The sequence below is a fragment of the Physella acuta genome, unplaced genomic scaffold (assembly GCF_028476545.2).
Source record: "Physella acuta isolate Inbredline_101_S28 unplaced genomic scaffold, ASM2847654v3 ptg001190l, whole genome shotgun sequence".
NCBI classification, from domain to species: Eukaryota; Metazoa; Mollusca; class Gastropoda; family Physidae; genus Physella; species Physella acuta.
Genome location: NW_026732707.1, coordinates 139771 through 167500, shown reverse-complemented (window position 1 = coordinate 167500; position 27730 = coordinate 139771). Strand labels below are relative to the sequence as shown.

General features: G+C 37.9%; 1 protein-coding gene across 5 annotated transcripts in view; it reads right to left on the bottom strand.

Annotated features, from left to right (window-relative positions):
• LOC131956963 (putative ferric-chelate reductase 1 homolog) overlaps positions 1-20321 on the bottom strand; it is a 39013-nt gene extending 18692 nt beyond the window's left edge. The window contains exons 1-5 of one of the 5 annotated variants that reach the window (XM_059321620.1): positions 20182-20321; positions 6237-6455; positions 4970-5145; positions 3707-3795; positions 3513-3618 (exon numbers count right to left, since the gene is read on the bottom strand). In XM_059321620.1, coding sequence (XP_059177603.1) covers positions 3513-3618; positions 3707-3795; positions 4970-5145; positions 6237-6441 — 576 coding nt within the window. In that variant the 5' untranslated portion in view covers positions 6442-6455; positions 20182-20321. Of the gene's footprint in view, positions 1-3512; positions 3619-3706; positions 3796-4969; positions 5146-6236; positions 6456-10045; positions 10131-13888; positions 13974-19847; positions 19990-20158 lie in introns of those variants that run through there. The other 4 variants (XM_059321618.1, XM_059321622.1, XM_059321619.1 and 1 more) reach the window with 4 other exon arrangements.
• Positions 20322-27730: the final 7409 nt, after the last annotated feature.

The window sequence follows — 27730 nt, the reverse complement described above, 5'->3', positions numbered from 1 at the left end:
ACACAAACTATGACAGTCAGGACATGTAGCACACAAACTATGACAGTCAGGACATGTAGCACACAAACCATCACAGGACATGTAGCACAAAAACTATGACAGTCAGGACATGTAGCACACAAACTATGACAGTCAGGACATGTAGCACAAAAACTATGACAGTCAGGACATGTAGCACACAAACTATGACAGGACATGTAGCACACAAACCATGACAGTCAGGACATTTAGCACACAAACTATGACAGTCAGGACATGTAGCACATAAACCATCACAGGACATGTAGCACACAAACTATGACAGTCAGGACATTTAGCACACAAACCATGACAGGACATGTAGCACACAAACCATGACAGTCAGGACATGTAGCACACAAACCATGACAGTCAGGACATGTAGCACACAAACTATGACAGTCAGGACATGTAGCACAAGAACTATGACAGTCAGGACATGTAGCACACAAACTATGACAGTCAGGACATTTAGCACACAAACCATGACAGGACATGTAGCACACAAACCATGACAGGACATGTAGCACACAAACTATGACAGTCAGGACATGTAGCACACAAACCATCACAGGACATTTAGCACACAAACCATGACAGGACATGTAGCACACAAACCATGACAGGACATGTAGCACACAAACTATGACAGTCAGGACATGTAGCACACAAACCATGACAGTCAGGACATGTAGCACACAAACTATGACAGTCAGGACATGTAGCACACAAACTACGACAGTCAGGACATGTAGCACACAAACCATGACAGTCAGGACATGTAGCACACAAACTATGACAGGACATATAGCACACAAACTATGACAGGACATGTAGCACACAAATTATGACAGTCAGGACATGTAGCACACAAACCATGACAGGACATGTAGCACACAAACTATGACAGTCAGAACATGTAGCACACAAACTATGACAGTCAGGACATGTAGCACACAAACCATGACAGTCAGGACATGTAGCACACAAACTATGACAGTCAGGACATGTAGCACACAAACTATGACAGGACATTTAGCACACAAACTATGACAGTCAGGACATTTAGCAAACAAACTATGACAGTCAGGACATGTAGCACACAAACCATGACAGGACATGTAGCACACAAACTATGACAGTCAGGACATGTAGCACACAAACTATGACAGTCAGGACATGTAGCACACAAACTATGACAGTCAGGACATGTAGCACACAAACTATGACAGTCAGGACATGTAGCACACAAACCATCACAGGACATTTAGCACACAAACCATGACAGGACATGTAGCACACAAACCATGACAGGACATGTAGCACACAAACTATGACAGTCAGGACATGTAGAACACAAACTATGACAGTCAGGACATGTAGCACACAAACTATGACAGTCAGGACATGTAGCACACAAACTATGACAGTCAGGACATGTAGCACACAAACAATGACAGTCAGGACATGTAGCACACAAACTATGACAGTCAGGACATTTAGCACACAAACCATGACAGGACATGTAGCACACAAACTATGACAGTCAGGACATGTAGCACACAAACTATGACAGTCAGGACATGTAGCACACAAACTATGACAGTCAGGACATGTAGCACACAAACCATGACAGGACTGGTAGCACACAAACTATGACAGTCAGGACATGTAGCACACAAACTATGACAGTCAGGACATGTAGCACACAAACCATGACAGGACATGTAGCACACAAACCATGACAGGACATGTAGCACACAAACTATGACAGTCAGGACATGTAGCACACAAACCATCACAGGACATGTAGCACACAAACTATGACAGTCAGGACATTTAGCACACAAACTATGACAGTCAGGACATGTAGCACACAAACCATGACAGGATATGTAGCACACAAACCATGACAGGACATGTAGCACACTAACCATGACAGTCAGGACATGTAGCACACAAACCATGACAGTCAGGACATGTAGCACACAAACTATGACAGTCAGGACATGTAGCACACAAACTATGACAGTCAGGACATGTAGCACACAAACTATGACAGTCAGGACATGTAGCACACAAACCATGACAGGACATGTAGCACAAAAACTATGACAGTCAGGACATGTAGCACACAAACTATGACAGTCAGGACATGTAGCACACAAAATATGACAGTCAGGACATGTAGCACACAAACCATGACAGGAAATGTAGCACAAAAACTATGACAGTCAGGACATGTAGCACACAAACTAAGACAGTCAGGACATGTAGCACACAAACTATGACAGTCAGGACATGTAGCACACAAACTATGACAGTCAGGACATGTAGCACACAAACCATGACAGGACATGTAGCACAAAAACTATGACAGTCAGGACATGTAGCACACAAACTATGACAGGACATTTAGCACACAAACCATCACAGGACATTTAGCACACAAACCATGACAGGACATTTAGCACACAAACCATGACAGGACATGTAGCACACAAACTATGACAGTCAGGACATGTAGCACACAAACTATGACAGTCAGGACATGTAGCACACAAACCATGACAGTCAGGACATGTAGCACAAAAACTATGACAGTCAGGACATTTAGCACACAAACTATGACAGTCAGGACATGTAGCACACAAACCATGACAGTCAGGACATGTAGCACACAAACCATGACAGGACATGTAGCACACAAACCATGACAGGACATGTAGCACACAAACTATGACAGGACATGTAGCACACAAACCATGACAGTCAGGACATGTAGCACAAAAACTATGACAGTCAGGACATGTAGCACACAAACTATGACAGTCAGGACATGTAGCACACAAACCATGACAGTCAGGACATTTAGCACACAAACCATGACAGTCAGGACATTTAGCACACAAACTATGACAGTCAGGACATGTAGCACACAAACTATGACAGTCAGGACATGTAGCACACAAACCATGACAGTCAGGACATGTAGCACACAAACTATGACAGTCAGGACATGTAGCACACAAACCATGACAGGACATGTAGCACAAAAACTATGACAGTCAGGACATGTAGCACACAAACTATGACAGTCAGGACATGTAGCACACAAACTATGACAGTCAGGACATGTAGCACACAAACTATGACAGTCAGGACATGTAGCACACAAACCATGACAGGACATGTAGCACAAAAACTATGACAGTCAGGACATGTAGCACACAAACTATGACAGTCAGGACATGTAGCACACAAACTATGACAGGACATGTAGCACACAAACCATGACATGACATGTAGCACACAAACTATGACAGTCAGGACATTTAGCACACAAACCATGACAGTCAGGACATTTAGCACACAAACTATGACAGTCAGGACATGTAGCACACAAACTATGACAGTCAGGACATGTAACACACAAACCATCACAGGACATTTAGCACACAAACCATGACAGGACATTTAGCACACAAACCCACCCTCTGTCTTGAAGAGTCAGGTGGTGGAACTGGGGCCAGTGGGTCAAGAATGAGCCTGGATTTCTCTGACACCCAGAAGGTATCATCATCAACCACAAATGTTGCTCTGGTCAAAAAGAAACATTTTATTTTCATGGGTACAATTAAATGTATGTTGTGGGTGCAGTGTTTAAGAAAAATTTGAAAATATTTACCTGAATTCCACATGACCATAGTTTCCATTAGCTTCCCATACAAAGCGGAGATTGTTCTTTGGTTTCATATCCTGGCTAACAATGACACTCTGTCACGATAGACAACAAACACATGAACATTTTAAAACATTCAAAAAGATAGACAACAAACACATGAACATTTTAAAACATTCAAAAAGATAGACAACAAACACATGAACATTTTAAAACATTCAAAAAGATAGACAACAAACACATGAACATTTTAAAACATTCAAAAAGATAGACAACAAACACATGAACATTTTAAAACATTCAAAAAGATAGACAACAAACACATGAACATTTTAAAACATTCAAAAAGATAGACAACAAACACATGAACATTTTAAAACATTCAAAAAGATAGACAACAAACACATGAACATTTTAAAACATTCAAAAAGATAGACAACAAACACATGAACATTTTAAAACATTCAAAAAGATAGACAACAAACACATGACTTACAGGCATGGGCATGTCTGCCTGTACATTACTTACAGGGCAGGACAGTGGGCATGTCTGCCTGTACATGACTTACAGGGCATGGGCATGTCTGCCTGTACATGACTTACAGGGCATGGGCATGTCTGCCTGTACATGACTTACAGGGCAGGACAGTGGGCATGTCTGCCTGTACATGACTTACAGGGCAGGACAGTGGGCATGTCTGCCTGTACATGACTTACAGGCATGGGCATGTCTGCCTGTACATGACTTACAGGGCAGGACAGTGGGCATGTCTGCCTGTACATGACTTACAGGGCAGGACAGTGGGCATGTCTGCCTGTACATGACTTACAGGGCATGGGCATGTCTGCCTGTACATGACTTACAGGGCAGGACAGTGGGCATGTCTGCATGTACATGACTTACAGGGCAGGACAGTGGGCATGTCTGCCTGTACATGACTTACAGGGCAGGACAGTGGGCATGTCTGCCTGTACATGACTTACAGGGCATGTCTGCATGTACATGACTTACAGGGCATGGGCATGTCTGCCTGTACATGACTTACAGGGCATGGGCATGTCTGCCTGTACATGACTTACAGGGCAGGACAGTGGGCATGTCTGCCTGTACATGACTTACAGGGCAGGACAGTGGGCATGTCTGCCTGTACATGACTTACAGGGCAGGACAGTGGGCATGTCTGCCTGTACATGACTTACAGGGCATGGGCATGTCTGCCTGTACATGACTTACAGGGCAGTGGGCATGTCTGCCTGTACATGACTTACAGCAGTTCGTCTGTTTCCTCCTACAATTCCTTCACTACAATCTTGCTTGACCAGGAAGTCTTGGTTAGGCAGCAACTTGAACTGACCCACTGGCTTGTTGCCCACTTTGTATGGTATGGTGTAAGCACCAAGCATGAAGGAGCGAAAACTGTGACCTGCCTCGGCCAGCAAATTAACTGATACAGAGAGAAACAATTCAATCATATTAAATACAGGCAATGGTTCCAGCAAATTAACTGATACAGAGAGAAACAATTTAATCATATTAAATACAGGCAATGGTTCCAGCAAATTAACTGATACAGAGAGAAACAATTTAATCATATTAAATACAGGCAATGGTTCCAGCAAATTAACTGATACAGAGAGAAACAATTCAATCATATTAAATACAGGCAATGATTCCAGCAAATTAACTGATACAGAGAGAAACAATTCAATCATATTAAATACAGGCAATGGTTCCAGCAAATTAACTGATACAGAGAGAAACAATTTAATCATATTAAATACAGGCAATGATTCCAGCAAATTAACTGATACAGAGAGAAACAATTCAATCATATTAAATACAGGCAATGGTTCCAGCAAATTAACTGATACAGAGAGAAACAATTCAATCATATTAAATACAGGCAATGGTTCCAAAACAATTTTACAGCTTTACTGATGGCCAGAAAAACGTTTTTCCTGCTTTCATTTTTGACAGTTTTGGTTTTTAAACATTCTTTAAAAAAAAACAACTTACTACACCAAACTTGACAACCCACTACACCAAACTTGATAACCCACTAAACTTGACAACCCACTACCCCAAACTTAACCCACTACACCAAACTTGACAACCCACTACCCCAAACTTAACCCACTACACCAAACTTGACAACCCACTACCCCAAACTTAACCCACTACACCAAACTTGACAACCCACTACACCAAACTTGACAACCCACTACACCAAACTTGATGACCCACTACACCAAACTTGATAACCCACTAAACTTGACAACCCACTACCCCAAACTTAACCCACTACACCAAACTTGATGACCCACTACACCAAACTTGACAACCCACTACCCCAAACTTGACAACCCACTACACCAAACTTGATGACCCATTACACTAAACTTGATAACCCACTACCTTGAATTGAATGTTTTAAATAAATTATTTAAAAAAAGTATTTCTATACAGAACTCCAATCTTAGGTTGACTATTTAGGAGTAATATAAGCATACAATAGTATTGTATAGTGAACCATACCTCGAACTTCTGTATCAGGCCTGTAGTTTGGCCCTATGAAATCGATTTTGAAGGGTGATGGCATAACTTGAGGGAATTTCCCACTAGGTGAAAACATGGGCATGAGATCATCACAGGAACAACATTGAGTTGGTGGATTGACAGCAGCTTGTGTCAATGTTGGCCACAACAACACCAGCAAGAGAAGCTCCACAGTAGATTTCATGGTGCACTCAGCAACTGTCACAGGACACGATAAGGGGTTAGATACGGACAAGATGTGGGGACAAGACGTGGGGTTAGACTTGGACAAGACATGGGGTTAGACTTGGACAAGACGTGGGGTTAGACTTGGACAAGACGTGGGGTTAGACTTGGACAAGACGTGGGGTTAGACTTGGACAAGACGTGGGGTTAGACTTGGACAAGATGTGGGGTTAGACTTGGACAAGACGTGGGGTTAGACTTGGACAAGACATGGGGACAAGACATGGGGTTAGACTTGGACAAGACATGGGGTTAGACTTGGACAAGACGTGGGGACAAGATGTGGGGACAAGACGTGGGGTTAGACTTGGACAAGACATGGGGTTAGACTTGGACAAGACGTGGGGTTAGACTTGGACAAGACATGGGGTTAGACTTGGACAAGACGTGGGGTTAGACTTGGACAAGACGTGGGGTTAGACTTGGACAAGACGTGGGGTTAGACTTGGACAAGACGTGGGGTTAGACTTGGACAAGACGTGGGGACAAGACGTGGGGACAAGACGTGGGGTTAGACTTGGACAAGACGTGGGGTTAGACTTGGACAAGACGTGGGGTTAGACTTGGACAAGACGTGGGGACAAGACGTGGGGTTAGACTTGGACAAGACGTGGGGTTAGACTTGGACAAGACGTGGGGTTAGACTTGGACAAGATGTGGGGTTAGACTTGGACAAGACGTGGGGACAAGACGTGGGGTTAGACTTGGACAAGACGTGGGGTTAGACTTGGACAAGACATGGGGACAAGACATGGGGTTAGACTTGGACAAGACGTGGGGACAAGACGTGGGGTTAGACTTGGACAAGACATGGGGTTAGACTTGGACAAGACGTGGGGTTAGACTTGGACAAGACGTGGGGACAAGACGTGGGGTTAGACTTGGACAAGACGTGGGGTTAGACTTGGACAAGACGTGGGGTTAGACTTGGACAAGATGTGGGGTTAGACTTGGACAAGACGTGGGGACAAGACGTGGGGTTAGACTTGGACAAGATGTGGGGTTAGACTTGGACAAGACATGGGGACAAGACATGGGGTTAGACTTGGACAAGATGTGGGGTTAGACTTGGACAAGATGTGGGGTTAGACTTGGACAAGACATGGGGTTAGACTTGGACAAGACATGGGGTTAGACTTGGACAAGATGTGGGGTTAGACTTGGACAAGACATGGGGTTAGACTTGGACAAGACATGGGGTTAGACTTGGACAAGACATGGGGTTAGACTTGGACAAGACATGGGGACAAGACGTGGGGTTAGACTTGGACAAGACGTGGGGTTAGACTTGGACAAGACATGGGGTTAGACTTGGACAAGACATGGGGTTAGACTTGGACAAGACGTGGGGTTAGACTTGGACAAGACGTGGGGTTAGACTTGGACAAGACATGGGGTTAGACTTGGACAAGACATGGGGTTAGACTTGGACAAGACGTGGGGTTAGACTTGGACAAGATGTGGGGTTAGACTTGGACAAGACATGGGGTTAGACTTGGACAAGACATGGGGTTAGACTTGGACAAGACATGGGGACAAGACGTGGGGTTAGACTTGGACAAGACGTGGGGTTAGACTTGGACAAGACATGGGGTTAGACTTGGACAAGACATGGGGTTAGACTTGGACAAGACGTGGGGTTAGACTTGGACAAGACGTGGGGTTAGACTTGGACAAGACGTGGGGTTAGACTTGGACAAGACGTGGGGACAAGACGTGGGGTTAGACTTGGACAAGACGTGGGGACAAGACGTGGGGTTAGACTTGGACAAGACGTGGGGTTAGACTTGGACAAGATGTGGGGTCCATCTCTAAACTACACGGCAAGTTCAAATAAGCCAAAAAAAAAATCATGTGTAGTCTAAACTAAATTTTAAACCAATCCTGAAAAAAAAAATGACGTCACGCCAATGTTGGGTAACCCTAAGCTAGCATAGCAGTAGATGTACTATGTACGCTTGCGTGATGGGCGGAAAACAGATCAACGGTAAAGAGGCACCACGAGAACCGGCGAGACTAATTATGTATGCCCAAACTAGGTCACAAGATGTGGCGAGACTAGCGATTGGATAGGCCTATACCCGGTCCAAATTATTAGTAAATTATGACGCTATTTAACCTCATGCATAATAAACTTGGACCAGTTTTGTGTATATTGCTTTTTACATTATTTTATTAATGTAAGTGGTTATTTTTTTAAAAATAATTTGTAAAAAGTGCCGTTATTGAAAAATGCATCGTCTTTTCCCTGGACCGTAGGGGAAGTAAGATTGTTTTGATGCCCAGGTCGGTAAGTGGTTAAATTAATAAATAAAATCATTAAAGATATACGGCCAACTTTGAAAAATTGGTGTTAAAAACAGCTTAAAGGTAAATGATAGCACAAAACTTTTTTGAGTGATTATTTCTTGATTTGACCTATATTACTGCAAATAATAACCAAAAATCAAGTTTAAACAGAATTTTAGGTCTATTTTCATGATTTGTGGAGGTGGGGGAGGGGTGTGCAGAGGACTCTTGAAACTACATTGATTAATATTGCTATTTGATATTTTGTTTTTTGGTCTGTATGCAAGTAACCATATTTAGAATATTAAGTAACATAGAACTATGTAAACATTAAGTACTACAAGTATACATTATGAATAAAAGAAAAAAAAATTATTTAACCAAAGTTAAGTACTAGATCATCAATTAAATTTTAAAAAATATGTTTTGCCAAAGTTGAAAAAGCTAATAGATTAGGAATGCAAGAAGAAAATTTGTATTTAAAGTGAAGAGCTAGGTAATAAATTCAATAGGTGAAAAAAGTAGGCCCTACATGTTATAGACATTAAGACATTTAATTTGTCAGAAGTAGGGAGAAAAACATTGATTTCTCAATTATAGAATTTTTTTTACTAAAAGGTCAGAGAAGCTGTTCCTAATACTCCATTTAAAAAAAACACATTTTCTGGCTTATGGGAAGATGATCTGATGTTTTACGTGTAAATTCATTCAAGAAAGACTAGCAGAGAGGAGATTCTATCTACAGACTAAGTGGAGTAGTAAACTCATAAGGAATTCCAAACATTGCTTAGTTCATAATTTTCTCACTTGAAAAAAAGCTACTGATAAGAATTTGAAGGTTTTACATGTGTGGGAAGGAACTGCTAAGTTAACTGGCAAAGAGGTGGTTACTATGGTTACCATGCCCTGGGTTCTTTGAGGTACAAAAAAAAAATATTTGCCAAGTTTAAGAAAACAAGATGCCTCACTAAGTATTAGGAAACTAAACATTTTGGCATTTAGAAATATAGTGCAGTGTAAAGGACAGTAGTTTTGTAAGTATAAAAATTAAAAACTATAAATATTTCAAAAAGTAGTTTCAAACAAATTAATATTTCTCAAAGTGCTACATTTTTCAAATGAATTATTAAGTAATATAAATCCAAACTGTAAACTCATACAAAATTATTGAAATTTTTTTTTTTTAAATATTAAACACAGGAATAATGAATCTTTAAAATCAAGTCCCAATTTAAATAATCACTTAGTGTTAAATAACAAAATGCAAGGCAAACCTTTCAGTTATTTCAGATGAATATACATTTAGATTAGCTATCTTGCTAATCCAGCCATTCCCTCACCTCCCACACAAGAAACTGAACACACAGGTTCATCTCCCCACCTAGCCCCCACAGGTTAGGTTCATGCTAAGCTTGACTTGTGGCAACCAGTAAGACAGGATAAACCCACTAGACACTCAAGGGCCCACCACGCTTAACTTTTTTATCAAGCAATAGGTGTGCTTTATTTTTAGCTTCATCTTTCAAATATTTATACAAAGAACACAGAAAAGGGGTTGAGTCATTACTACAGTAATGGTGACATGGGATTGTATTGTCAGGTACTACAGTAATGGTGACATGGGATTGTTTTGTCAGGTACTACAGTAATGGTGACATGGGATTGTTTTGTTGTATATTGTAACAGTCCAATTAAAATATTAAATGTATCAATGGCTTGTTGTCATTTGTATATGAGGATTGTTGTTGTATGTATATGAGGATTGTTGTCGTATGTAACTCATTAAGTATAAGAGGATTGTTGTCATAAGTATATGACAACAAGCATTAGCTAGGCCAATGCAAAAATTTAATTTCAGTTAAACAATATAATAGTTACATATTTGGATAGGGGCTGTCAATCTGATTACAGATCAGTTTGAATTTTCAAAATCTGACCATAAACAAAAAAGTTATGAATTTTTTTGTCATTAAAAAACAGCAGTTTTTTCAGACAACCGGGGTAGACCCTGAAAGAGGAAAAATACTGAGAGGGTATGGACCAAATTTTTAAGAGTTTTTCACTAAAAGTGGTATAAAAGCAAGCAGACTTCACCAATTGATGTTATTTTATGATATTTTGTAGACTTTTGTATGCCGAATCCAATGATGCTATTTTAAAAAGTGTCTTTTGATTACATAACAGACTTATTTCATGGATTATGTAATACCCCCCATTCTTTTTTTTTACAACATCTGATAATCCGTGTGATAAGAAGTCATTCTTTAAATTAAACACTGTTTTAAACCATAATATGACATTTGTATATGCTGAAGCTAATGGTGATATTTAAAATGGTCGAACATTATTACAAAACTATAAAGGTCAGGTTATGTAATTCGCACCTTTTGCTCATAATTTACCATGTATTTATTTTAAAATCTCTTTTGCTCATTGTCAGTTAACTTAAGTGAATAGCCTACTTAAAGAAAAGATAACTAATACAGTTTTAATACAAAGAGAAGGATGCTATAACAATAGTATATTTGTGATGATGTAACTTCTTAAAATATGTTATGTAATCTATGTGCAATCGTACAGGCCTACTCTATTCCAAAAATATAGGCATATCTTATTATATTTATATTTCTTGTTACTTTAAATGTCATACCATTGATACAACTTTCTTCTATGGAATTAGCCTAGTTACAAATGTGTCTTATCAGAATCAGTGTGCTTTATGACAATTTTGTAATATTTTTAAACACAAAAAAATTGCTCATTTTTACAATTTTAATAACATAAACATTGGAAGAAAATTGTTTTTTTTTTAGCTTGTACAAGGTAGTGTAAGTTATAGGTCTATAACATAGATTTATATATGCTCAATGTTTATGCTAGTAGTAAGCTTGTGTATTTTGTAGGCCTACCATAGGCCTATTACATTGGGGGAAAAAAGCACGTGTTTGAGTGCTTGACTGTGTGTAGTAGATGCTAGGCATTTTTTAAGTTTCCGGAGGCGTTTATCACCATCAGCATTTGCCTAGATTTAGTGAAATCAGACGTGGTTAACCAGGTTTTCTGACCAACGAATTTTATTGCCGTATTACGTAAACACGAGGCTAGATAGGCTAGTCGGCCAACCCGATGAACGTGTCAGACGAATATTATGTAATTTTAGAGACAAAAGTCTGGGAAGATTTCCTGATCTATGCCCGAGGGTTAGTAACATCAACTCCACAAAGTGAAGGGGGAGGGAGGTGGGGTATGAAACCACTGCGAGCCGCTCAGGTACCGTACGGGTGTTATACAACATCAAAGGCGCCGACCCTCGGCTTGTCGCGTCACGGAGTAGTGGGGGCGGGGTGAGGCTATGGATGTTACATACGGTGTTACAATAGTTACATATCGTGTAGGATGGTCAGTGACTCCCCATACCCACCCCATCCCATTTTGGTCGATTTGGCAAGCTAGAAACCTCCACGTTGTTAAGGGTTTTAAATTTTTTTTTAGTCAACCGAAAAAAAAGAGCCCGGGGTAAAATGTAATTTATTTTTTAAAGCCATTTTTACGAAAAAGTAATGTACACAATAATGAAACGTTACGGCACGCGAATCACGTCAGCATTGTTTGGTCGGGTCGCAGCTATCCGGATTAATTTCTAAAGAAGATTAATTTTGACGATTAGTAAATACCATTACGACTTTTTTTTTGCCGTTTCAATGGTTTAAGACAAAGTTATGAAACATGCCTGTCTACTTAAATATAAAAAAGCAATACCCGACGAGTCAAATACGGGAACACACGTATCTATCTTTAGAAATTGTTTATAGTCTCATCCAATCGGATCAACCGCCTAGCGTCACGTGACCACAAACTCGGCTGTGCTACACGATGTGTAGATCACGATTCAGTCGGACGGCGGCCGAAGCGTTATTTTTATTTTCGTTCCGTCTTAAAATGTATGGACGGCTTTATTATGAGGTGTTATAATACATGTCATACATTAAAATAATCGGCGGGATTTCAGGAATACAGCTCAAGGTTCAAATGTAAAATAGGTCAAATAATAGACCGGGAAACTTAGTTCAACTTTGCGGTCCGATATCTCCCGAAGTATTTAACTTATTTTGACCACGAACCTTGAGCGTTGTACGTCTACATTTAATCTGTTCGTCTGCCAAATTTGATTGTTGTAGTACGTAAACTCGATACGTCTATAAAAAAATTTGTAGCGCGTCATATTTAAAACACAACGATTCGAAGCACAGCCGAGCGGTTCAGTCGGACAGCGGTCGGCAGGTCATGTTTTGATTTTCGGTCCACTTCAAAGTCTATAGACGTCCTTATTATAGGGCCTAATATGACATATCATACATATTAATAAACGTCGAGATTTCAGGAATACAGCTCAAGGTTCAAATTAAAAATCGGTTCATTAATAGCCCAAATAACTTAGTTCAACTTTGCCGTTCGATATCTCCAAAAGTATTTAACATATTTTCCCCAAGAACCATGAGCGTTATACGTGAACATTTAATCTATTCTTCTACCAAGTTTCACTGTTGTAGTACGAAAACTCAAAGAGTCTATAGACTCTAAGTAACACCCCTCTTTTAAAAAGGTGAAAAAGCCTCCCCCCTAATCGGCACGTCGCCGCGGAGGGTAAAAAATGCGATTAAATCGGCGATTTCTTCAACGTCTGAAATAATAAAGAAATCAAACTTATACAGTTAAAAAGGTTGTTCAATTACGAACAGAATGATGTATAACATGTTAACATAAACACAATAAAAGCATGCAAAAAACAGAGTTAAACATGCAGGGGGTAGGGAAAAGCCGATTTGTCCGATTTTCTCGGCAGCGGCATTGGCCTAGCTACAAGCATCAACCCTTTCCAGAGCTAACTTCATAACACTACCCATCTAGTCTGTAAGTAAAGTAAACCAAACTCACTTCATAACATACAATACCCATCTAGTCTGTAAGTAAAGTAAACAAAATTTCAAAAATATTAATAGCCTGTTTAGGCCTAAATCTACTAGATCTAGATCTATTCAAGTTTTAATTATGTCAATCCCTGTCGTACCAGGACAACTCATAGGTCTGATCAACAAACATTTAGTAGCAAAACTTACTCTGACGGGAATGGCTGGTTGATAACAACAACATGATGTCCTAACCGGACGCGTGTTTTCAGAAATTTTGCTTAACAGTTATCTGGAATTAGTTTTAATATGATTATCACACATGAAAAAGCGTATTTTATGCCATTTGAAGATGACAAAGCTATTTTTGTCACAAAAAAATTTTTAAAGATTGCTTCCAACAATGGAGTTTGAACATAAATATGTAAAGCTTAAGTTGCTTAAAATATTGATCTGTAAGGCTCCAAAATTGCACAGTTAGGTAGGGTATTATTAGATTGATCTGTTACTGAATTAAAATTGTAAATATTCTGTACTCATTTTGAGAAAAGGAATCGCCAAAATGTCAATATTTTTTTTGTGAGGGACGTCATCGCTATTGATACGGAAGCTGTACAGTAGTATCCTCTGTCGCTGCTTACATAATTGTGTTTTCTTTTCACTTGACACTCTTTTTTTTACCTATTTCATCATCATCATCATCACTCCTTTATGGCCCCTGGGGAGCAAAGGGCTGCAACCACACATCTCCAGCGGACTCGGTTTTGGGCTGCTCCTCTGATCTGTGCCCATGAGAGCCCAGCTGTTTTTGCCTCTTCCTCAACCGTTCTCTTCCATGTTTTCTTTGGCCGGCCCACCCTCCTTTTCCCCTGGGGATTCCAGTCCAATGCCTGTTTTGCGATGTTTTCTTTTTCTTTTCTTAACGTGTGTCCGATCCATCCCCATTTTCGGGCCTTAATATCTTTCTCTATTGGCTGTTGCTTTAAAATTTGCCACCTATTTAGCTAGCGTAATTAGGCTAATTAAGCCTAATTATGGATCTTTCACCTGGCTTTTGATACTATGACTCTAAAAGCCTCGAAACCACAACGATCTACTATTTTGTTTTTTATTTTGTGTTCATCCCTGGAATTAGTGCGAGGTGGCCTTTGTGTACTTATTTTAGCCTAATTATTTATTGTTTTGATATTTGTTATAGCTTAATTAATTTTTGTTAATTCTTATTGATTTCATACATTTTAATTAGGCTAATTATAATATTATTCTCACTGGTCTTTATTGATATACAATAGATAAAAAAGCTGTAAGAGCGAAGTCATTTATGGGCCATTTAATATTGATGTAATAACTGCAAAAAAGTGTTCAAAAGTTCGACCTACCAACAATTGTTGTGGTCTAGGATGGACACTATTAAGTTTGAAAAGGTCTATTAGTCATTCATTTCAACTATATTGGAAAAAAAATTACTATACAGGCATATATTAAAACAATACAAAACATCCATATTAAACCACAAAATCAGCACAAAAGACATGCAAATAGACAATTTTTCAAAGGAGACTACTCTATTATTGCTTTTGAAACATGTCTGCTGCTTGTATTTACTCATTGTAGGCATTTTGTTGAGAATTTCAAAATGATTTTTTTTATTAAAAATGTATCAATAATAGCTAGCACACTAGTAAACTAAGCCAATTTAGCAACAATCAGCATTCTATGCTTTTAAAATTGATAAAGGGTAAGTTTACCAAGTTACAAAAACCTGCAATCTAACTAATAATTCTAGTTTCGGTTTAAAAAATAATAAAAACAATCATGAATGAAAAAAGTGTAAACATTCTATTTTTAGGTATGACATCATAAATAGTTATAAATCTAGCCAAATGATTGGATTCTTGCGCAGCACACTTTTTCCCTTGCCTTGTTTTTACCAAAAAAGATTATCATAAAATGCCATTATTGAGTGATGATCATTAACGTGTAACACATCTCATAAACACAATAAATTACTACCAGTTAATTGTAATGTGTGTAAAATTAATGCTTTCATGTTAAGTATTCACATAGGCTGGTTTGAAATCAAAGCGTTATTTTAGAGTTATTTAATTTGAAAGACAAGAATACATAGAGTTTCTTTGACTACGGCGCCACTTGCAAGACAAAGAAATTAGTTCAAAGGTACATCTGACAGTTCTTAAATAACAGACTTAAATGGAAACGGATAGTTCCAAATTTCTAAAATTGACGATGGCTTGGTAATCATTAGTTTTATCCCTCTACTGCGTAGTGAAAGTGAAACTGGCCACCTTTTTAGTAAGCGCATGAGCTGTGAGATGGCATGAAAATAACAAACCCGGAAGCTTTGAATCTAACGGCCTACTCGTTGTCTCGAGCAGGGTAGTTTAAAATTTATTCAAAGATATTTTTGACTGGTTTGGTTATGGATTGTGATTTGTTATTCAATTATTTGTTACATTAAGTCTATGTAAAATATGTCATAAATATGGCCAAATGTAAGAAATATTCATTAATTACCTCCACCGCACATGGAATTTACAACGCTAAACTAAGGTTTTACTGGCTTAGCTACCAGAATCAGCCAATTATTTATTTATTAGCCTAATTAAATTAGGCTAATTTTAAGACTAGGCATTTTGATAAATTATAAAAAAAAATTAAAAAAAAATATTTTTTTTTAAAGTATCAATAATAGTTAGCAAACTAGTAAACTAAGTCAATGGACACCAGCGTGAAAAGTCTCAAAGGTATTTGAGAGGTCCATAAATTAATTTAAAAATCATGCAGAGGGTAGTTACAATTAATATGGTTATAAAATCCTGCCTGTCTGGTTTTTTCTGAAGATTGGATGTATTTGATGTTTTTAATATTTTCGTTAACTAAATAAAAATAAAAAAAAAAAGCAAAAACAATTTTGTTTTCACGTGTAATGGCGACATAAACAATGGCATCCTGCTATTGGATAGGCCGCCATAAATTTTATTGTACACATTGTAAACTAAAAATAGAAAACTAGGTCATGGGGTTTTAAATTTGCATTGTTATTTAAAAACTTGATCTGCAAAGTTTTGTAAACAAATAGTTATCGATCACTAAGTTACTGTACAGCCAATCAATATTTGTCTTACGAAAGTGAAACATCCGGTTATAACTTAGGCTTGATGAAAATAAATAGAAATGTAGCCTTAAACTCAACAAATTATTTTCAAGTTCTCTGGATTTGCAACTTTTATAGCATTTATTCTAAAAATATTAAATTTCTAAATTAATTTTAGGCTTTAGTTTTTTTTTTTTATTTTTTTTTACGGTCTAAATCTAAAAAGCACGTTTTTATTCCATGTCAATAACATTATGGAAGGAATCTCGTCAACTCGCTGGTGTCCATTTAGCATGTGGCAGGAAACGGATTGGTATTGCAAAATGCATATTCGATCTTCGCAGTTCATAAACTTTCTAACCAGACATCGTTCGGGGATTTTGTTTATACTAATAAATAGAGCGATGTTTTTACAAGCTTCGTTAGCAACATTTTTGTGGAATTCGTTTTTTATGACATTTTGTGCTGCGGCGAAGGATGCGAAGTATGCAAATCTAGACTTATGGATCTACTTTGAAAATACGTGTACTGCACTAATAAGGTAAGAAATAATATTTTTGTAAAAATAACTATTATTTTTATAGAGTTTTCATTAGAAATGATTGCTGTAAATTATGAAAGTAAAAAAAAAGTAAATTTGATTGCGTCTTTTACTTTAATTTGAACAGTTAAAACTTGAGATTCTTGAGTACACTGCGAATAACAAAGTTTTTAAATTTTAATTTACTTTTGACATTAAGCCATTTGTATTAAATCGAAATTAATTGATAATGTAATTATTTCAAAGTAAAAATTTTCCGTCTGAAATCGGGTTCTAACCTTCGCCCACTTAACCAGCCTTCGCACGACATTTGCGCGAGTCTGTTTCTTCGCAATAGTCTGAATAGTGTCAAGGGCAAATTCTAAAAAAGAGTCCTTACTAATGTAATGTTTATTAAAATTAGGTACAATTGTTGGAACACATGAGAAATAACAAATTAATATTTCTTTAAATCTATAGCCAAAAGAAAGTAGAACTTTATAACTAAATTATGAATCGAGTGACGGCTGTCGTGAAAACGGGAGCCATTTTACTCTTTTTTTAGGGTGACCTACTTTTATTATATAAGTTTAAAATTTTGGGATAGGGATCGAGTACACCGTAGAATTTGTTTTCTTAGAACTATGCGTACTTTTTTTTTAAATCAAAAGATACTTACATATTAGCTGTGGATTTCAATTTCATTATAGATCTAATCACTAACTTAAGTTTTTAAAAGTGATTTTGCTTCTAGATCTAGCGTATTTTCAAAATTACGTAGATCTAGATCTATTTACTATTTGACAACCTCGTCAATGTCTAGATCTTTATAATTTGTATCAAATTTTGTATAGTTTTTCTAACGATGCTTGTTCAGTGGCCTTTTTCAGAGCTAGGCCTAATTACGGGCGACTCTTAGACTATATTGATCATCCGTTAGCCTGCGTATTTTAAACTATGCTCGTTCAAGGGCCTTTTTTTTTGGCGCTATAATATTTACGGGCATTTTTAGCGTAATTATTATTTATTTATTTTTTAGCTAGGCCTAGATTCAGTTAAAAATTATTTATTTTATATGAGCATCGGTTTTTTTTTCGTGACATATTTTATCAAGATAGATCTATTTCAAGTTGAAATTGAATAAAGTTTTTAAATTAGTCTTAGCTTTGTATCCATTCGGCTCTGCTCTGTTATAATTTTAAAAACGTATTAATTAGTTTAGGCCGCATTTGCGCGGTTCGCGTCGCGGTGCGCTAAATCTTTACCCCAGGTAAAAAAAAAAAAAGTAACATGACGATAGTCCTAGACCTAGCTAAATCAAACTGCTCTTTAGTAAATTGTTTTTACAGCTATCTAGCATGTGTGATCGTAGATCTAAGTCTATATTTTTTTAAAGCTTATGTGAGTTTAAAAAAAAAAAATGACCAGAAGTAGCGAAGTAGGTCTGTTTTTGAATTTGCTTGAAGCAAGTGGGGGGGGGGAGTAAAGACACCGACGATCTCGTGTATGGGTGTTCATTCTATGACGTGTACTATAGGCCTGCTGAACTCATGGTGACCCCGCGACCGTGGTGGGATTTTTCATCCACAGGATAGTAAACGTTAGCAAGCAATCACGCAAGTGACGATGTTTGGAGATTTTATTTTTTTAAAAATCACATACGTCATGTTTTCAAGATGAAAAAAAAATGTAAAGTAAAAAAAAAAAAAGACACTAATACCATGTATGAGTATGAACCTCAGCTGCCACACTGTTGACTCAATATAATGTGAATTGAGTGTAAAATGTAGGCCCTATTTGTATTTATTAACTATCATAACTATTACTATCATATTATTTGAAGCATATTTATTATTTAAAATTAGAATTTGAAATAAAAATATTTATTATGGTCATTTGATTTATGTAGGTGTTCATTATTTCATAAAATGGTATGAATAAGATGTAGAGTAGAATTTAATAAATAATAAAATAACTAGATCTAGTTTTATTATCAACCAGTTGCTTTTTGTTATTTTCCGGTGAGTAAATAACCTAAACTGACGCAATTACCATGGCGGGAATTAAAAGCTCGTGTACACAAGTCCACGACGTCATGTTATGCCGGTCGAGGTCCAAGAACGCCGTTTTGTCTGTCATTTTCCATTCTAGAATAATTTTCAAATTCTCTCTTTTCTCGTCAACCGAGTAAGCTAGATATTTAAATGTGGTGTCAAATGTTCTCTTAAGGGGTAAGGAATTTAATGGTGTATTTGAAATAACAGAATATTTTATTTTTAAAAATCCATAATTCAACCTACTAAAAGTGACGATGAAAATGAAAACGAAACCGCGCCGCCAGTACATCGCTTCAAGAGCTTGCGCTGTGAGATATTATAAACAAACGAACCCGGAAGCCAACCCTACTTTAACACGTTTAATTAGGCCCTAAGTTTTGATAAAATTACTTAGCGGACAGATGTTCAAGTTACTTAGTTAGGCTTAGATCTAGCTAGCTTTCTAAATCTAGTCTAAAAACTAAATATTTCACTTGCCTTGCTTGCACTTGATCTAGATTTCTAGATTCTAGTAGTAGATAGATCTAGTAGGCTATACTAATCTTAATCTTCTAGATCTAGAATCTATTAGGCCCTAATTATTAATTATTTATTATAATTAATCCATGCAAATCTATCTTATGAAATTAAACAAGTCACTAGTCTAGAGTCTAGATCTACACAACATTTTATGTAAAATCTAGATCTCTAGATCTAGATCTAGATCTAGATCACTGCTGACATATGTAGTCTAGTTCAATAATAAGTTCTAGGGGCAGGCATTTCTATAAATTGTAAAAGTCTAAAACCTGAATAAAGAATGGTTCCGTACCTGTTTCCTTTTTCGGACATTACAACTTATACAGGAAGTGACCCTTGGGTTTTGAGTCAATGAGACAAGAATTTGAGGCACGGCTGGGGATGGGCATCTAGATCTAGGTTTAAGTTGTATGCACTCTTTTAAAGCATTTTAGGCTATTAAAACATAGCGCCTTTATCCACCTAACTATCAGAAAACGCAGTATATAAAAAGCTGTTAGACTACAAATATGTGTTTCTAGGGGGGGGGGGGGGGAATCGTGGTAAAATGCGAGACGCGAAACTGCGAGGTTTTTAATGAGAGAAGGCTATAAAAACGACATGTCTCGTGAAATTCTGCCTCGCATTTTAGCCCCCCCCCCCCCCCATCCGATTGGTAGGTTTGGTGTGGGTAAATGGCGTTGATATCTGCGTAAATTTTTACCGCACCCAAAATCCAACGTGCCGATGATTTATATGACATTTGATGCAGACTCAGAATTTTAGACACTTTATTAAAATTTATAGACTAGTTATAATGTAGCCACATCGACGCAAACGCAGAAATTTTATTTCAAGTTAAATGAATCTAATATTCCAATTTTGACCGCACTTGAAAATGAAATTAGTCGATGATAGAACAACTTCATTATATTATGTAAACTTCGAATACCACATTGTTCGATATAGGGCTGGTAAGTAGGTCACCAAACAGTTCTACGGCTCAATAAAACCTGCATGAGCCATAGAACTGCCGTTGGTGACCTACTTAGCAGCCCTATTCAGTGGCGTAGCCAGTGGCGTGCAGAGCTATGTTGCTGCCCGGGGCAAAACCAAAGGAAGATGCCCCCATAAATTGTATATATATATATATATATATATATATATATATATATATATATATATATATATATATATATATATATATATATATATATATAAATTACGGTGTTTAAAGCGTTAGTAGCCCTACTATTGACGATAAATTATAACACACATTATGTTATTAATCAGAATACGAATAGAAAAGCATTTTAAAAATTGACTTAGCTGAACTCTTGAGAAGACTCCATGCATATATATCCAAAAGAATGACTGACTCATTCGGGGAGGGAGAAAACAGTTTGGGGACATGCCGGATGTTGGGGGGGGGGGAGGGGCTATATGCCAAGCCCAACAAAAGAATTTACAGTTTCCATTACCCTACCGGGGTCGGGCTGCGGTCACCGTTGAATTAAATTGGAAAAAAACTAAAAGGTCAAAGTTCGCCATTGTTTATTGCTACGACTGAGGCCACGGTTGATGTTAGGCCTAGTAAGTTAACCCCCCCCCCCCCTCCCCATCTCGAACTTGAACAATGCTGTATTTTATAGAAACACATTGGAGGCACACCTCGTGTGCAGGGAAGAGAACCACGGTCGCCGGGTGATTGTTTGGTGGCTGGCGATGGGTTGATTGAGTGAGCCCTTCCCCCTCCCCCTCCGCCTCCACCCCCTTGTACCTGGTATGTAAATTTGGGATACCCTATTGTATTCTGACCAATGTAGGTGTATTTTATGTAGGTGTATGTAGGTGTAGTCGGATACGTAGGAATAAAGCGTCTCGTCTTAACTCGATACATTGAGAAAATATCGATTCTAGTCATAGAGCACAGCGATTTCTGCTTGTGCGCACTGTCGATGTTTGATAGAATTTTAGTATCGCTAAACTTGGGGCCCGCACTTAATGGTCGGCTCTAGGCCCCAAGTATTCATATGCAAACCCTGTGTGGGAATTAATCCAGTAACGGCTACCAGGGTCGTTATAACTCCCACAATTCATTAAATCAACGTGGACTCACTTACTTTACAGGTGGCTCTACTATTTATAACATCAGTTCTATTTAAGCGCCCATTTACTTTACAGATAACTTTACTTTGCATTAAAATACTTTAACACAACTTTTAGTATGCCCTACAATTGATAAAAAATAAAATGGGCACAATTGTTTGAAATGATATCACTACAATGTATATTAAAAATCTGTTGATGCTTATTCTTGAGGGTGTCCTTACAGTGTCTCAGAAACAATACGGACATTCTTATTCTTTAGTATATTCATATGCATCAAAACCGAATAAATTCTCTTGGGTACCCCTACAAGTTATCTAAAAATAATACGGGCTTACTTCATCTGCAAATGCCCTTTTAATCACAAGCAAAAATAAAATAAATTATTCGAAAATCGCTCTAATGCAATAAAGTGGTTTAAATTGTTCGTTAAATGGCCAGTGGTTAGAATAAAAGTCATGCGTTTAGGTATATTATATAAAGAGACAGTGTTAGTAAGCACACAATTTTAGACAAATTACAATATCAACAAGCATGAGTGGTTAAAATTAAAACAAATAGGAAACCATTGACAGATTTGGACACTTTATATAATTAGTTCGAATTGTGGGAAAAACACCGTTTTCGGCTATAGAATCCAAGAGAAATGTCTCTCAAATGTAATAAGAACGCTCAGTAGTGTGGGGTTTAGGGGTGGGTGACAGTAGATGCTTTGGCTTTGGGGTGGGTGAAAGTTGGGGGGGGGGGGAGGTGAAAGATCACGCAGACTGTGCATTTAAATATATGGCTATGGGATGGAACATCCCAAAAAAAAGTCTCCAGATTCGAGTACTACATTACTGGATCTCTGGCCGTGCCAACAGAGCGTCTAGGTATTACATTACCGGTCTTACAATAGAAGGTTTGTGCCTAAAGTGAGGGGGGGGGGGGGGGGGAAACAAGTGACAGCCAGCTACACCTTATTTATGTGTTTTTGGACAGTACGACCGGGCGGCCGCGAATGCCGGTAATTAAGAAGTGTGAGACTTAAGGACAAATTTAGAATGAAGTTAACTCGGCCCGGCCCAGTGTATCAAAACAGTACGGACTTGAAAGTTTGTATTTAACCGTACACAAAAATCCAAATGGCCATGAATAAAGAATATCATTAGAATAAGAAAAAAGCAAGAGGATGTGCGCTTAATCAGTCTACGAATGCCGTTACGTCCATCAAAATGAATAAGGATGCCCTACAAACATTATGCAATGAATAGAAACATAATAAAGATGCCCGATAAAATATGAAGCGAACAAGGGCATAATTACTGTAGGGATGCCCTTCAGACATTCAATAATGAATGTAAGCATAATAAATATCCGATAATATATAAACGAATATGGGCATAATTGCTGTAATTATATAAATACAAACGTGAATACAAGTAAATTACTTTAAAGTTGCCCTGACGATATATAAAATGAATGCGGGCATAATTACTGTTTGGATGCCCTTCAAAAGTATTATGATGAATATAAGCAAATTACATTAAAGATGCTCCTACAGTGTGTAAATTATAATCATGGGCTTTAGTACTCTATGGATGACCACAAAGTATAAAATGATTATGGGCGTGTTCTCTAAAAGATGCCCCTACCGTGTGTAAATTATAATCATGTGCTTTAATACTCTATGGATGACCACAAGTGTATCAAATGATTATGGGCGTGTTCTCTAAAAGATGCCCCTACCGTGTGTAAATTATAATCATGGGCTTTAATACTCTATGGATGACCACAAGTGTATAAAATGATTATGGGCGTGTTCTCTAAAAGATGCCCCTACCTACACAAGTATCAGATACTCTATTAATTGAAAGACTGCATACATTTATTCGGGGAATATCAATGACTACTACACCACTACCCTTCACCGATGCCCCTTTCTCCCTGAAGGTTGTACGACACGAACAGTACGATGACTATATCAGTGCCATGTGTTGATTGTATATACACATTTCGGTGAATTCGGCAAATTGTGATAATTTGATAATTCTGCCTAGGTAGACAAACCTTAGTAGACATTTAGCTTTCCTAAAAAAAAAAAAAAAAAAAAAAAAAAAAAAAAAAAAAAAAATTAAAATTAAAAAAAAATTTGATGTGGCTGCCCGGGGCCTGGGCCCCCTCCGCCCCCCCCCCTCTGCACGCCACTGGGCGTAGCTAGGATTTTCGGGCCCCTATGCAAGAATTATCAGTGGGCCCTTCGTCAGTTGTTAGGCTACAACGGGGCAGCAAAGAAATCGACTGCTATGACGGGGGGGGGGGTAAATAATATAAATATTCTATACATTTTTGTATTTTGTACTTCCTGATTGTGTAGTTATACTACATTATTATGTAGACCTTCTACCCGGTAGTTTTATTTAAAACACAAAACAAAACAAATTAACTGTAAGCCTGTAAAATTTAAGGTGACCGGAAAGAAGCGCAACGGAAAAAAGCGCAAAGAGAAATAAGCGCAAACAGAAAAAAGCGCAAACGGAAAAAAGCGCAAAGAGAAAAAAAGCGCAAACGGAAAAAAGCGCAAACAGAAAAAAGCGCAAACAGAAAAATACGCAACCAGAAAAAACAGAACGAAAAATGTGCAAAAGAGAAATTTAGCACAAAGACCTATATTGAATAGATGACACATTTATACATGACTGTTAGGGCTGTGTAATATAGTGAGACTTGTGAAGTCAAGGGAACTCACTCTTCTTGTATTAGTATTATATTTGTACTGTTATCTTGAGTGATGTCCCTTATATGTATATAAATATTTGTCTCTCGTCACTTCCGTCCTCTCTCTCGTTTCCATCATGTCGTTGAGGCCAATAAACGTTTTATATACAGCCACATGCTTCTATCGTCAATCTATTACATCTGGCGACGAGGATAAATAATCCACTAGAAAGAGCATATGCTTACTTAAAAAGGAGCTTGCTAAAGCATATTGGCTAAGTATTTCTAGGATAATGGCGCTGTATGGCCAAATAAATGAATTTGATTCGAATGATGAAACCATTCATGATTATCTAGATAGGTTAAGCTTTTACCTTGAAGCTAACGACGTGATGATAGAAGCCAAAAAGAGAGCTGTTTTGTTAACAGTCATAGGGCCTCAACAATTTAGGCTACTAAAGAACTTATGCGCACCAGCTAGTCTAACTACCAAGAGCTTTAACGAGCTGAGCAAATTGCTAACAGACCACCATGCGCCTGTACCATCAAAGTTTCTATGTAGAGCTAGATTTGACGGTAGGACTCGTCAACCAAACGAGTCAATATCAGAATATGTTGCTGCTTTACGTCATTTAAGTGAATTTTGTGAATTCGGAGACACGCTGTCTGACAGACTATGTGAAAAGTTTGTGACAGGTGTAAACAGCCCTGATGTTCAAAGAAAGTTGCTGCTCGAGTCAGATCTAACATTAGAAAAAGCAATACAACTTGCGACTTCATTCCAGCAGTCATCCGATGCGGCGAGATCTCTAGCACCCTCAGGGATCCATGCAGTAAACAGCAGGTTAGTCAACAAACACCAACCCCATCAGAGCATTCCGACTTATGCTAAACAGCCTGCACGTTCAAATCTTAGATCTAAATCTAGTAATAATTATAAAAAATGTCATCGATGCAAAGGTCCCCATGCATCTCATCGATGCAAGTTCAAGTCTGCAACTTGTTATAAGTGCAGTAAGCAAGGTCACATTGCCAAGGCCTGCTTTGCAAAGTCTTCGTCTGTTGCTAAATCTAGCCAGTCAAGACAGTACCGCAACCAAAGGCAGTACTATGTTAACTCTCACCAAGACTACCTAACCCAACCAATGAACCACTCTACCTGTGAAAATGCTCAAACTGATTTGCAGCCGGAGTTCAACCTGTTCTCTGCGAAGTCAGCAAGTCATGCTCCCATCAATGTACTAGTTAATATCAACGGTAAGAGCATCAGCTTCCAACTTGACACTGGAGCATCTCTAACAGTTATCACAAAGAAGGACTTTGACGCTGTCACAGGAGGATCAGTGCCTCTACAACCATGTCACAAGTGTCTAACAACATACACTGGTGACTATGTTCCGGTGATAGGAGAGTGTATGGTTCATGTAAGTTATAATGGTCAAAGTGTTAAACTTCCTCTTCTTGTGGTTGAAGGAAATGGACCACCATTACTAGGTAGGAACTGGTTAAGTGATCTTAAGTTAAATTGGGAGAGTATATTTTCAGTGATCAAAGCAAGAGAATCTAGTTTTACTTCAATAGATAAAGTTATATCTGAAAATGAAAGTGTTTTTGGTAATTCAGGATTACTAAATGATAGAACAGTGAAGATAAGCATTAAAGACACAAATCCAAGATACTGCAAAGCTAGAGTTCCACCTTATGCAATGAGGAATAAAATTGAAAATGAGCTAAGTAGATTGGAATCTAATGGCATCATAAAGAAGGTAGACTATTCCGATTGGGCAACGCCAATTGTGCCAGTGTTAAAGAAGGATGGTTCTGTAAGAATTTGTGAAGACTATAAAGCCACACTGAATAAGCAAATAGAGCTAAATAGGTACCCTATTCCTAACATTGAGGAAATTTCTTTGAATTTGGCAGGAGGAGACAAATTCACTGAATTAGACTTTAGTCATGCTTACACTCAACTAGAACTGCATCCAGATTCAAAAGTCTATACGACAATAAACACACATAAAGGACTCTACCAATATGAAAGACTATGTTTTGGCATATCATCCAGCCCTGGAATTTTCCAAGCTGTCATGGACAGTATTTTTAAGGATATTCCAAATGTTTGTGTTTACTTTGACAATGTGTACATAACTGGTAAGAATGACACTGAACATCTTAAAACACTTGATAAAGTCTTGAAAATAGTTGGTGAAAAAGGTTTAAAGATAAACAAAGAGAAATGTCAATTCATGCTGACAGAAATTAGTTTTCTTGGTTATAATTTAAGCAAGCAAGGTATCAGACCTCAACCTGAGAAAACAAAAGCCATTAAAGAAGCACCCAAACCTGAAAATACCCAACAACTAAGAGCTTTTTTGGGCTTGATAAATTACTATGCAAAGTTCATAGGGAATCTGTCTGGTAAACTATCACCACTGTACAAGCTGCTACAGAAAAATGCAACTTGGCACTGGGGTAAACATCAAGATGCTGCTTTTAATGCAGCAAAAGAAGCTTTGTCTTCTGACACCTTACTAACTCACTATGACCCAGGGAAAAGACTTATATTAACATGTGATGCTTCACCAGATGGTGTAGGAGCAGTCTTGTCCCACATGGATGAAAAGGGTGACAGACCCATTGCTTTTGCCAGTAGATCTTTGAACCAGGCTGAGAAAAATTATTCTCAGTTAGACAGGGAAGGCTTAGGCATCATTTTTGGTGTTAAGAAATTTCATAAGTTTCTGTTTGGTAGGAAGTTCACCATCTTTACAGATCATAAACCATTGCTAGGTTTATTTGGAGAAAACAAACCCCTACCTGAGCATGCCTCACCAAGAATTCAAAGATGGGCTATCACACTAGCCGCATACAATTATGAATTGAGATACAAACCTGGATCTGAGAATAGTGCAGATAGTCTTAGTCGATTACCTTTAAAAAACCAAAGCCTTAATTATGTACCAGAGGATGTATTTGTTCTTTTCATTATCATGGATAACTCCAATATAAATGTGAATGATGTCAAGAGAGAAACACGAAAAGATGAGTGCTTAATA